Source organism: Humulus lupulus, chromosome X (genome assembly GCF_963169125.1).
Source record: "Humulus lupulus chromosome X, drHumLupu1.1, whole genome shotgun sequence".
NCBI lineage: Eukaryota > Viridiplantae > Streptophyta > Magnoliopsida > Rosales > Cannabaceae > Humulus > Humulus lupulus.
In genome coordinates, this window is record NC_084802.1 from 185,709,926 (window position 1) to 185,723,335 (window position 13,410).

A 13,410-nucleotide genomic window follows, 5' to 3' on the forward strand; every position below is an offset into this window, starting at 1 on the left:
TAAACTAATAATTAGAACATTAGAATAAAGAAGATGATCTAGATATTTTATTCTCTTGAATTCTTTTGTGTTAAAGTTATTTACTTTTCTTTATTTTCTTGAATTATTATTGATTTGGATTAAAAAAAATAGTATTTGGTAATTAACCACTTAAAAATTAGCCTTTATAAGATTGATTTTAATATACTACTTGTTATCTATTTTTTAAATTATTTACAACCATACAAATTAAAATATGAGAGTCCTACTTAAAAACATTACATGATATAATAATCACTGCAAAAATTGTGTGTAATTTGGAAAGTGTGCATCATTACTCTAACAATATAGTTTTAGTTATAATTTTTTTAAAACTAAAACTATAATAACAATAATAAATAAATGAAGTGTCATGAAATTGTTAAATAACATACTTTAATTTAATTTTAAAAAATTAAAAAATATTATAATTTTTTTTATATTGATTCATAGGACTTTAAAAAAATATTATTTCATTGTATCTCTTACAATAAAATAATGGTAAAATTATCTTCTTAAAAAATGCTCGACAAAATAATTAATTTAATTAGGTTACGAAAAACATAAGAATATTATTGATATATATATTTTTTAGTATGGTATTTTACTATTTTTCTTAAATTTTTATTTCATAATAAGTTTTATTATCTCTACAAAATAAATTTATTTATTGAAAATTTTACATGTGTACATTAATAAGCAAAATATTGTATTTTTTTTTAGAAATTTGTGAAAATGATATAAATATATAAATATATATATATATATATTTTTAAGTAGTTTTGTACTTTGGTCTATTTTTTATAATTTTTTGCAAAGATAACCTTTTTCTAAAATTTAATAAGTTGTGAAAATTTTCGATCACTTATGAATTATTACAATTTATATTATGAGAGATTATTTAAAAAAAATTATTAAAACTTCACTAAACTACAAAATACATTTAAAAAATAGGTGATTTTGAAACTTTTTTTTTTATTAAAACTTACGCGTGATCTTACATACAAACCGTCCTGGCGTACCTTGTTTAGTAGTACATAATATGCAAAATACAAAATAAAAGAAGACTATAGAAGCAAGATATGGCGGAAAGGAAAATAGCGATTATAGGAGCCGGAATCAGTGGACTATTGGCCTGCAAACACTGCCTGGAGAAGAAAGGTTTAGACCCAGTTGTGTTCGAAGCCCAGAGCAACATCGGTGGAGTTTGGTCTAAAACCATCGAGTCCACCAAGCTCCAGACCCCAAGACCCTTTTACCAGTTCTCCGACTTTGCATGGCCGCCTTCTGTGAAAGCCACTTTCCCAGATCACAACCAGGTCTTGGACTACCTTCATTCCTACGCTTCTCACTTCAAAATCTTCCACAAGATCAACTTCAACACCAAGGTCATCGATATCTCCTATTCTTATTCAGAATCCATTTGGGATTTCTGGGGTGGCTCTGGAGAACCATTTTCACCAGGGAAATGGAATGTTACTGTTCAGGATTCTCGTAACCCGTCTGCTCCGATTGAGGTATCCAGTAGTACTATTTTATTTTTTTAACTTCATTTTTAAGCCAAATTATTGAAGTTTTCTAATTTGCAATATATATAATAAAGGTATACCAAGTTGATTTTGTGATCGTATGCATTGGAAGCTTTAGTGGGTTCCCAAACATTCCTGATTTTGGAGTAGACAGAGGGCCTGAGGTGTTCGGTGGTGTCGTTATGCATTCGATGGATTATGCCGCCATGGACGATGAAGCTGCTGCTGAGCTCATCAGAGGAAAGCTGGTTACTGTGGTTGGATTTCAAAAATCAGCACTAGATTTGGCTGCACAAGTTGCTAGAATCAATGGTATGTACAAATAAATATATAATCTTTCTATAACTTTGGTTCAAAACAGAGAAAAATGTCATCTTTTGATTTGGTAATGATAATCATATATCTTTGAATTAATGTTTTGATCAGGACCCGAATACCCTTGTACGCTTCTGTTCAGGACAGTGCACTGGACTGTTCCAGATTACTTTACGGCATACACATTCAAATGCTTGAATCGCTTTGTAGAATTGATGGTCCACAAACCTACTGAAGGATTCTTTCAATGGCTCTTCGCTTTGCTGCTTTCACCTTTGGTATGTATGAGCTCAAACATACAAGTATTATATCATTTTGGTTCTTTTGATTTTCTTATTACCAGTTTGGTTTTGTAAATTAGAAAAAAAAATGATAAGCTTAGCTCAAATTTAGTCAACAATAAACTCAAATTTGCTGCTTTCACCTTTGGTACATGTTGTACCTCATATAAGATAAGCTCATGCTGCATATATAGGGTAATTTGCTGCACTAGAAAAAGTTTGAAATTAGCAAAATAATTTTATTTAACTTACACTAAGCGACCTGAGCCTGAACGCGACCCAAGCACCACTCAATGTAAATTTATGATTGCTTGAACGATCATAAAAGTTGTTTTGAGGTTTTTAAGGCCACTCGATGTAAATTTAGAATCACTTGAAGAGCCATAAAGATTATTTTGCATAAAATATTTATTCTATTCTTACAAATGACTATACTATATATATTGTCTTATTTCAGCTGTGGTTATATTCGAAAGCAGTGGAGAGCTTTTTGAGATTCTTGTACCCTTTGAAGAAATACAATATGGTGCCGAGTCATGGCTTCACTCAGCAGATATTTTCATGTATGAGTGCTATTACACCGCTTAATTTCTATGACAAAGTAAGAGAAGGAAGTCTCATCCTCAAGAAGTTCAATACGAGTTTCAGCTTTTGCAAAGTTGGTTTGGTTATAGACAAGGAGGAATCTACACCTCTTGCCTCTGATATTGTTATCTTTGCTACTGGTTACAAACCTGATGAGAAGCTGAAAAACATCTTTGCATCATTACATTACCAGAAATGCATAATTGGGTCCTCAGCTCCCTTCTACAGGTATAATCAAGGTTCGAAGTAGTCTTTAATTATCGGACAAATGACAAATTTTCTCTTTTGAACCATATTGTATTTGTCTAGTTTTGTTTGCTATAATCTTTTGCATTACAGAAATTCTCCTTGAATTATTACTGTCTTTGCGAGTATGGTATGTTACATTTGTCTATTTTTTTTTTGAGTTTATCAATGGGATATTAACTGAAGGAGAAATTTACAGTATCTCCCTAATTATTTTATAAGTACTGAAAGCAAAGGTGTTTTTTATAACAGGGAATGCATTCATCCACGTATTCCAAATCTGGCAATACTTGGATATAGTGATAGTCCAGCAAACTTGTATAGCACAGAGATAAAGAGCAAATGGGTAGCTGAGTTTTTGGCAGGAACTTTCAAATTGCCAAGCGTAAAGGATATGGAAGAAGACGTTATTAGGTGGGAAAAGTGTATGAAACGATATTCTGGTTCAAGCTACAAGAGGTATTGTTCTAGTGCTTTGCTTCAAATTTACACCAATGATCAATTATGTAAGGACATTGGTCGTAACCCCAGAAGGAAAAATTGGTTCTTGGCTGATCTTTTCTCTCCTTATGGTCCCACAGATTACAAAAACCTAACCTGCTCTGTCTAGTCCATCTTCAGTTTTTTGTTCTCTCTGTAAAAAGATTCATTCCCTTTCTGTCATACCACCGAGAGTGAATGAAGTCTCGACGGTTTTTCAATTTTCCTATCATAGACTCATAGTTACATGTCTCTTAAGCCCCTCAAAACAAACCTTAACATTTACAGGACTCTAACTCTGGGTGGATAGATGGTATGAAATCAAGAAAGCATCCCAACTACTATACCACCACCTCGGTTGTTAGTTCATCTTTGGAATTGGCGTATAGTGTTCCCCCATCCCGTTCCCGTTTACAATTATAATCCTCATTCCCGCTTATGGGCGGGGAATCCCCACAAGAACCCATTTATTTAAAAAATAAATTTTAAATTAAAATTTTAGAATAAATTTGGTGAATAAAATATAAATTAAAATATCGCACAATATTTATGATTTAAAATATTAAATATTATCTCAAATAAAATTTAAAGTATTAAAAAAATTGAGAAATTTGTGAAAATTACATCTTTTTAAAGTGATTTTGCACTCTGCCATACTTTTGATAATTTTTTGCAAAATAGTTTCTGTCTAAAATTCGACCAGTTGTCTAAAATTTTCGACCAGCTGTCTAAAATTTTCGACCAGCTGTCTAAAATTTTCGACCAGCTGTTTGAATTTTTCGATCACTTGTCTAAATTTTCGACTAGCTCTTTAAGTTATAAGAGGTCATTTTGCAAAGAATTATTAAAACTAGGCTAGAGTGTAAAATGACTTTAAGAATAGATCATTTAGCCAAAGGACCCAATAACACATGAAGAACAATATAAAATAAGTAAAAAAATATTACAAAAATAGATAAAAATTTAAACGGCCCCCGTCGGGGGCGGGGAGTGTCATTCCCACCCTTGCTCTATTTAACATTTGGGATTGAAAATTATCCTCATCCCTGCCCCGTTCTCCGTTTAGATAGGGATTCCCCGCCTCATTAGGGGCGGGTCCTCATGGAAAAAATGTGCATCCCTAATTTTTGGTTGGTTTCATTCATTTACTAGCCAAAATTATTGTTGTATCGTTTGCAAAAATCAATTGTTTTTTCGAGTACTTGTATGTCTAATGAGTTGTGTATAGTCGATCATCAATTGATCAATTGAGTTGTGTACAGGTTGTTGGACATGTGATTAATTTTTTTTATACGCGTGGAAAACAGTTTGTTTGAACCTAGTTTTCAGCATTGTAAATTATTCGGAATTTTATGAAAATTTGCATGATGCTCTAAATACTACAATAAATACAGTCATAAAAAAATTCGCGCCGAAAACTGTTCACGAGCCAAGAAACACAAAAAATCACAAAGGTATACACCGGTGCATACATTTTCCATAGAATTACCCTATGTATAGGGTATTGCTCATGGGGAGCTGTGTGAAAACGTCTGCACCTGTGGAGACATTTTTTTTTTCACCATTAGATGAATTGAACGGCTTTGATATATATACTTATATAGGGTAATTCTGTGGTGCATACCTGAAAATGTATGCACAAGTGCGCATACCTTTTGTAACTTTTTTGTTTCTCGATTCGTGAATAGTTTTCGCCGCGATTTTTTTTTATGACTATGTTTATTGTAGTTATTTAGAGCATCCTGCAAATTTTCAGGAAATTCCGAATAATTTACAATGCCGAAAACTAGGTTCAAACAGACTGTTTTTCCACGTTTATAAAAAAAATTAATCACGTGTGCAACAACCTGTTTGGACCTAGTTTTCGGTATTGTAAATTATTCAGAATTTCCTGAAAATTTACAAGATGTTCTAAATAACTACAATAAACACAGTCATAAAATAAATTTGCGCTGAAAACTATTTACAAGCCAAAAAACACTAAAAGTCACAAAAGGTATACACCGATGCATACCTAAAAAGGTATGCACCGTAACAATACCCTACTTATTTATATATATAGGGTCCGTCTATGGTGCGGGCGTACGGAAAGCCCGCACCTATGCGACTCTTTTCTCCATCTTTGATTTTGATTGAATAATATATAGTGGAGGATACCATATATTATACGGTGGTCGTTTATGCAGTTTATAAATTCTCATGAGTGAGTTTTAGCTTTTTAGGTTTATATTATTTGATTTTAATAATGTTATTTAATTGGTCTTTTTTTGAGTATTTGATATTTGTCTGTACAGATGCTGAACACTGGAGAAATCTTCGACCCAACGGCGGAGGTAAGGTTTGCTCGATGCTCTGGTTTAGTCTCTCCAAAGCTCCTGGGCCCACCACAGACTCAGGTCGGAGTCATAGAACGTGTCCACCATTGAGTGACGAGAAGTTCTCTGTCAAATCATGTGTCTGCATGTGCAGTGGTGCTCATTGAAGTGGAAAGGCCAAGGGGTGGTGGCTGTCGTCGAACGGAGGCCGGAGTCATAGAGACCGTGGTGTTGTGTTGTTGGTGGCTTGGCCGTTGATGGAGGAGAAGACCAAGTATCTCAGTAGTGCTACGAACTTCACGTCGAAGAATAAGCATGTTTCTTCAAGGGAGGAAGGTTGGGTTTCGCATTGGACTGTCGTCGAACGGAGGCCGGAGTCATAGAACGTGTCCACCATTGAGTGACGAGAAGTTCTCTGTCAAATCATGTGTCTGCATGTGCAATGGTGCTCATTGAAGTGGAAAGGCCAAGGGGTGGTGGCTGTCGTCGAACGGAGGCCGGAGTTATAGAGACCGTGGTGTTGTGTTGTGGTGGCTTGGGCGTTGATGGAGGAGAAGACCAAGTATCTCAGTGGTCTTCACGTCGAAGAATAAGCATGTTTCTTCAAGGGAGGAAGGTTGGGTTTCACATTGGAAGAATCTGGGTGTTTCAACATTAAGGAGGAAATTATTTGAGGTTTTTATGCCATTTGCTACTGCTTGACATTGGATTGATTTATTAGAAATTATTGATTTTATTCGAATTGTAATTTGGTTTAGAAAATGGGTTCCAGTCACTGATTTATTTGAAAACAAAGGCAGAAAGAATAAAATAATAAAGCAAAAAAATCTAATACATCCACACTTATTATAACACTTATCAAAGTGGAGCCACAACTTACTATCTCCACCAATCAAACCTCAGCAAAAGAGTCGCATAGATTTTTTCTATATATATATATCAACTTCAACTACAATAAAAATCTCTCTTATATATAATATAGCTACACTTTCTCTCTATATATATATAGAAAAAATCTGTGTATATATATATCAACTTCAACTACAATAAAAATCTCTCTTATATATAATATAGCTACACTTTCTCTCTATATATATATGTAGAAAAAATCTGTGGTGCGAGCGTACGAAACGCCCGTACCTATGCGACTCTTTTGCTGAGGTTTGATTGGTGGAGATAGTAAGTTGTGGCTCCACTTTGATAAGTGTTATAATAAGTGTGGATGTATTAGATTTTTTTGCTTTATTATTTTATTCTTTCTGCCTTTGTTTTCAAATAAATCAGTGATTGGAACCCATTTTCTAAACCAAATTACAATTTCGAATAAAATCAATAATTTCTAATAAATCAATCCAATGTCAAGCAGCAGCAAATGGAATAAAAACCTCAAATAATTTCCTCCTTAATGTTGAAACACCCAGATTCTTCCAATGTGAAACCCAACCTTCCTCCCTTGAAGAAACATGCTTATTCTTCGACGTGAAGACCACTGAGATACTTGGTCTTCTCCTCCATCAACACCCAAGCCACCACAACACAACACCACAATCTCTATGACTCCAGCCTCCGTTCCACGACAGCCACCACCCCTTGGCCTTTCCACTTCAATGAGCACCATTGCACATGCAGACACATGATTTGACAGAGAACTTCTCGTCACTCAGTGGTGGACACGTTCTATGACTCCGGCCTCCGTTCGACGACAGTCCAATGCGAAACCCAACCTTCCTCCCTTGAAGAAACATGCTTATTCTTCGACGTGAAGTTCGTAGCACTACTGAGATACTTGGTCTTCTCCTCCATCAACGGCCAAGCCACCAACAACACAACACCACGGTCTCTATGACTCCGGCCTCCGTTCGACGACAGCCACCACCCCTTGGCCTTTCCACTTCAATGAGCACCATTGCACATGCAGACACATGATTTGACAGAGAACTTCTCGTCACTCAATGGTGGACACGTTCTATGACTCCGGCCTGAGTTTGTGGTGGGCCCAGGAGCTTTGGAGAGACTAAACCAGAGCATCGAGCAAACCTTACCTCCGCCGTTGGGTCGAAGATTTCTCCAGTGTTCAGCATCTGTACAGACAAATATCAAATACTCGAAAAAAGACCAATTAAATAACATTATTAAAATCAAATAATATAAACCTAAAAAGCTAAAACTCACTCATGAGAATTTATAAACTGCATAAACGACCACCGTATAATATATGGTATCCTCTACTGTATATTATTCAATCAAAATCAAAGATGGAGAAAAGAGTCGCATAGGTGCGGGCTTTCTGTACGCCCGCACTATAGACGGACCCTATATATGTATAGGTTTTTTTTTCTCTCTCTACCTGACTTTTCTCAATCAGTCAATGTCTATTATCATCCACACGTATCAATATCATAAATAAACATTATGGCTATCGAAGTCTTATCTTTTTATTTGTTTATTATTTCAACATTATTATGTTGATTTGAAATATAACAAACTAAAATTTAAACAAGGACCAATCAATCCAAAAATCAGTATCTTTATAACTTTTGTGACACAAATAGTTTGTGTATAGTTTAGTCTCCAAAATAATTTTTTTCTTAAAGAATATTCAACAATTATAACAAATATTAAATCTATATTTTAAAAAAAAAAAACATTTACTTTTATAAGGAATTAATATGTATTCTTAAGAATAATAATGTCATGGGATTGTGAATAGTAATAAATTTGTGACTTCCTAACATTGAAGAATACATGTTTTTTCCTCACAAATATTTGGATTTTCTAAGTTTATAAATTTATATTTGATCTAATAGACACATTTTTATAGAATTTTTATGTCATGGTTAATATTTAAAGCGCCTTAATTTCATAGCTGGAATTTTAAAAAAATTAATTAAATTATATATGATTTTTTTACAATGTATTCCATCTTTAATTAAAAATAATAAGTGTATGTATATAAATAATGTACATAAAAAGTGATCCATATGTTATATGGATCCTTTCAAAATAATTAAATTATATATGTTGCTTTCAAAAAAAAAATGACCCATATGTTATATGGATATTAGTTTTGCTCAAACTAATCCTCCATAATATATTTTAGAAAATGGTTTATATCACTAGAGGTTCCCATTTTTTTTTTGAAAAATATCAAACAGGTCCCTAAGCTTATCAAATGTGTATCACATATGTCATTTCAGTTATAAAATGACTTACACAATGCACGACAGAAAGCAATTTATGGCTCAACAGAAAACTTTTTATGACAGTTAATTTTTTTTGTAATTAACTGGGTCACAAATCACTTTCCGTTGTGCATTCTGTAAACTATTTTCTAACCGATTGGACCTATATGATACATACATTTAGTAAGTTTGGGGACCTAAGTGATACAAAATAAATTTCGAGGACTTATGTGATAGTTTTTAAAAAGATTTGGGACCTCTAGTGATATAAACCCTATAAAAAAGTAATATAACGAATTCCAATTTATCATATATTTTTTATTGAATAACTTAATTTGTTGCTATTTACAAATCAAATATATACAATTTTAAAAATATATAATCGACCAGTCTAAGATTAAATGCATCATACAAGGATAAGAATGTAAACAAAAAAGTAGATAAGAAGAAAAATAATGTACTATTATTTTATATTTTTAATTAGGATGTGGAAAAGGTGTAGAAAGGTATTAATTATTAAATTTTGAAAAAAAAACATTATTATTTAGGGATGTCAGCGATACAACACCCCAAAATAATCAGTACAGCATACCCCAATTTTTTTTTTAAGGTATTTATTATATATTTTTTAATGATAGTGTTTATTACAGTGACCTTTTGCAAATTTTTAAGAAATTTGGAATAATTTATCCTCTCGAAAATAGATTTTAAAACACTTACTTACAGGTATATATAAAAAATAAGTGCACCTGCAACAAACTGTTTGAACTCTATTTTTAATATTATAAATTATTCCAAATATTTTAAAAATTTACAAAAATGTAAATATAATTATAATAAACACCGGCATTTATGGGAGCATGTTGTACGAATATAGCATAATGGGCTCATGTATTACAGTCTCCCCCTATTATTTATTTTAATTAAAATTGTGAAAAAAAAGGTGTTGTAGTGTAAGTGTCTTTAATGTTCATAAAGAAGTATAAAATAATAGCCCCACAAATGTGAATTGACAAACAAGCTAACCTAATAACCTAAACTTAAGAAGGCTCATAATCCTATAATTGTAAGGGTTTATACTTTTTTGGATTCTGTGTTTTTTTCTATTACTTGTTTGGACCCTGTGTTTTGATAAATTATTTTTTAGACCCTATGTTTTGTAAAATGATTAAAATAGAACCCTAAACCCGATTTTGGTCAATGTTTTCTCAACTAAATCACAAATAATTTACCAAACTAATAACTCAGAACAAAAATAAAATCATTCTGCTTAAAAACTGTGTTGTTATATTCAATTTTTTCTTTATCAAAATTGAGTTTATGGTTCTATTTTAACTATTTTACAAAACATATGGTCCAAAAAGTAATTTGTCAAAACACAGTCTAAACATGAGACAAAACATAGGGTCCAAAAAAGTATAGACCCTAATTTTAATACTAGGTGGGCACGTGTGAAAAATTTAGTTTTTTTTTAACTAATATCTAAATTTTAAGGGTTTATACATTTTTGGACCATCTGTTTTATCTCATTACCTGTTTGGACTCTGTATTTTGACAAATTACTTTTTGGACCCTATGTTTTGTAAAAAGGTTAAAATAGAACCCTAAACCCGATTTTGGTCAATATTTTCTCAACTAAAATCACAAATAATTTACAAAACTAACAATTCATAACAAAAATAAAATCATTATGCTTAAACACTGTGTTGTTATATTCAATTTTTTCTTCATCAAAATTGAGTTTAGGGTTATATTTTAACTATTTTACAAAACATAAGGTCCAAAAAGTAATTTGTCAAAACACAAGGTCCAAACAGGTAATGTGACAAAACACATGGTCTAAAAAAGTATAAACCCAAATTTTAAATTTTGACTAAATTAATTAAAATATCATTTAATTGTAATAAAAAAAGGGTTATATTATATATAAGAGACATTGATTGATTGAAGTTGACATATATATAGGGTTTATACTTTTGTTGACTTTGTGTTTTGTCTCATTACTTGCTTGGATCCTGTATTTTGATAAATTATTTTTTGGATCTTATATTTTGTAAAATGGTTAAAACCTAAACTCAATTTTAATAAAGAAAAAATTGAATATAACAATATAGTTTTTAAGCAGAATGCTTTTATTTTTATTTTGAATTGTTAATTTGGTCAATTATTTATGATTTTAGTTGAGAAATTATTGACTAAAATTGAGTTTAAGGTTCTATTTTAACCAAAGTCGTTCAATTGATCTAACAGTGAAAAAAAAAAAAAGTCTAAAAAAGAAAGGTTAGCTGGTGAAAACGAAAATGGTATCCTTTTGAGTCGTTATCTTCTAGTAATCTTCTTGTCCCGACTCCTACGTACTGTTGAATAATCACATTTTGGTCCTTCTTTTCGGCCGAATAAACCATAAACAGACAAAATTTAAACTGACACTGATTCTCATCAATACCTACCACTGATTCTTCCACATAATACCAAATTAATAACAACCTCTCATTGATTCTCCTATATGTATATATAACTAAACTCTTCTCACCTCTTACCAACTTGAGAAAAAGGATAGTGAAAAAAACAAAAATGGAATTAAAAATAATTTCAAGAATGAACATTAAACCATCTTGCCCAACACCTTCTAACCTCAGAATTTTCAAGCTTTCTCTTTTGGATCAGCTGATTCCCTCCCCATACGCTCCCATTGTACTCTTCTACTCGGCAAACGACAACATTTATTCAGACCATCATGATCAAAACGACATCTCAAATAGATTAGAATCTCTAAAGAAATCTTTATCCCACACCTTAACCCGATTTTACCCATTAGCTGGAAAATTCAAAGACCAGCTCTCAATCGAATGTAACGACGAAGGAGCTTATTACGTGGAAGCCCGAGTTGTTGACTTTTCTCTATGAAAATTTCTTAGTCATCCCGGGCCCGATCTCTTATTGGTCAATAAACTCCTTCCCTGTGAACTAGGTTCCACTGAATCAAATCTCGCGGGAGCTTATGTGGCGAACATCCAAGTCAACGTCTTCGACTGTGGTGGCATTGCTCTCGGCTTATGTATTTCCCACCAAATCCGAGACGGCGTCGCTTTGAGCACCTTTCTCAAATCCTGGGCCGCCGCGGCCCAAGATTGTGACAACCCGATTCGGCCCGATTTCGTGGCGGGTTCACTCTTTCCGGCAAACGATTTGTTATGGCTCAGAGATTCTTCAACGGCGATGTTCAGTTCTTTATTCACTAAAGGCAATTCCGTTACAAAACGATTCGTTTTCAGCTCCTTGTCCATAACGATTCTCAAGGCTCAGTCGACGAGCTCCAACGTGGAAAACCCGACCCGAGTCGAGGCGGTTTCGGGCTTTTTGTGGCGATGCTTTATGGCCACGTGTAAAGCGAGAAACGGCGTGGTAAGGCCTTCGTTGCTAACTCATATCGTGAATCTCCGTAGACGAACGACGCCGTTTTTGCCAGAGAATTGTATTGGGAATTTGCTCTGGATAGCGGCGGCGAAGTCGGACGGAGTGGGGGACGAAACCCAGTTGGTGAGATTAGTGAGAGACTCCACGGCGAGAATTGATGGTGATTTTGTGAACAGAATGAGAGGTGATAATGGGAAGTGTTCGATGATAAAGTTTTTGGATGAAATAGGTGAGTTGGGATCTAGTGATGGAGTTGATTATTTGGGGTTCAGTAGTTGGTGTAGGCTTGGGTTTTACGAAGCTAATTTTGGCTGGGGAAGGCCTATATGGGTGAGCAGTGTTGGTTTGATTGGTGGTTCGATGGTTATGAGACTGGTCATTTTGGTGGATACGAGATTGGGCGATGGGATCGAAGCTTGGGTGAGTTTGGACCAAGATGACATGGCTATAATGGAACGCAATACCCAACTTCTCGATTTAGCTCAAGTGGATCCGAGTCCTTTGATTTGAGTTGTGTTGTAACGATTATTGCCAATATTTTTGTAGGATTCTTCTTTGGTAGGGAGTAAAAAAGAGGCGCCTTGCAAAATTTTCGGCTATTTATTTTATGATCGTGTATATTATTATTATTTAGAATATTTACACATTTTAAAAAAAAATTAGGAATAATTTATTATACAAAAAATTAGGTTAAACGGATTGTTGCACACGCGACTAATTTTTTTTATGCGTGTGAAAAATATCATGTTTGAACTTAGTTTTCGACATTATTATTATTTTGAATTTTTCAACAATTTATAGATACTCTAGATAACTACAATATATACGGTCATAAAAAAAAATGTGTCAAAAAATGCTCACAGTAAGAGAGCACAAAAGAGACACACCGATGCGCCTCTTTTTCTAGCCCCTACCATAGAAACACCCTATTTTTGTATACCTTAGCGTTTATTTTTAAGAGATGAAGTTGTTGATTAGAGTATGTTCAATTGAGTGCTAAAATGGTGTATTATTATATTTAACACATTTGAACAAAAATATC

At 33.3% G+C, this 13,410-nt stretch overlaps 1 protein-coding gene and 1 pseudogene across 2 annotated transcripts; both read left to right on the forward strand.

Moving 5' to 3' along the window:
* Window positions 1-1,049: 1,049 nt before the first annotated feature.
* On the forward strand, window positions 1,050-6,517 carry LOC133804667 (probable flavin-containing monooxygenase 1). 2 transcript variants are annotated; one of them, XM_062242811.1, is made up of 6 exons: window positions 1,050-1,535; window positions 1,622-1,859; window positions 1,974-2,140; window positions 2,601-2,956; window positions 3,227-3,433; window positions 5,749-6,517. In XM_062242811.1, the coding sequence occupies exons 1-6, from the start codon at window positions 1,101-1,103 to the stop codon at window positions 5,753-5,755; spliced, it is 1,410 nt and encodes a 469-aa protein (XP_062098795.1). In that variant the 5' UTR covers window positions 1,050-1,100; the 3' UTR covers window positions 5,756-6,517. The 2 variants fall into 2 exon arrangements, with proteins under 2 accessions (XP_062098795.1, XP_062098794.1); XM_062242810.1 differs by lacking the exon at window positions 5,749-6,517 and having other exon boundaries at window positions 3,227-3,904.
* Window positions 6,518-11,525: 5,008 nt separating this feature from the next.
* LOC133803985 (stemmadenine O-acetyltransferase-like) lies at window positions 11,526-12,957 on the forward strand (annotated as a pseudogene).
* Window positions 12,958-13,410: the final 453 nt, after the last annotated feature.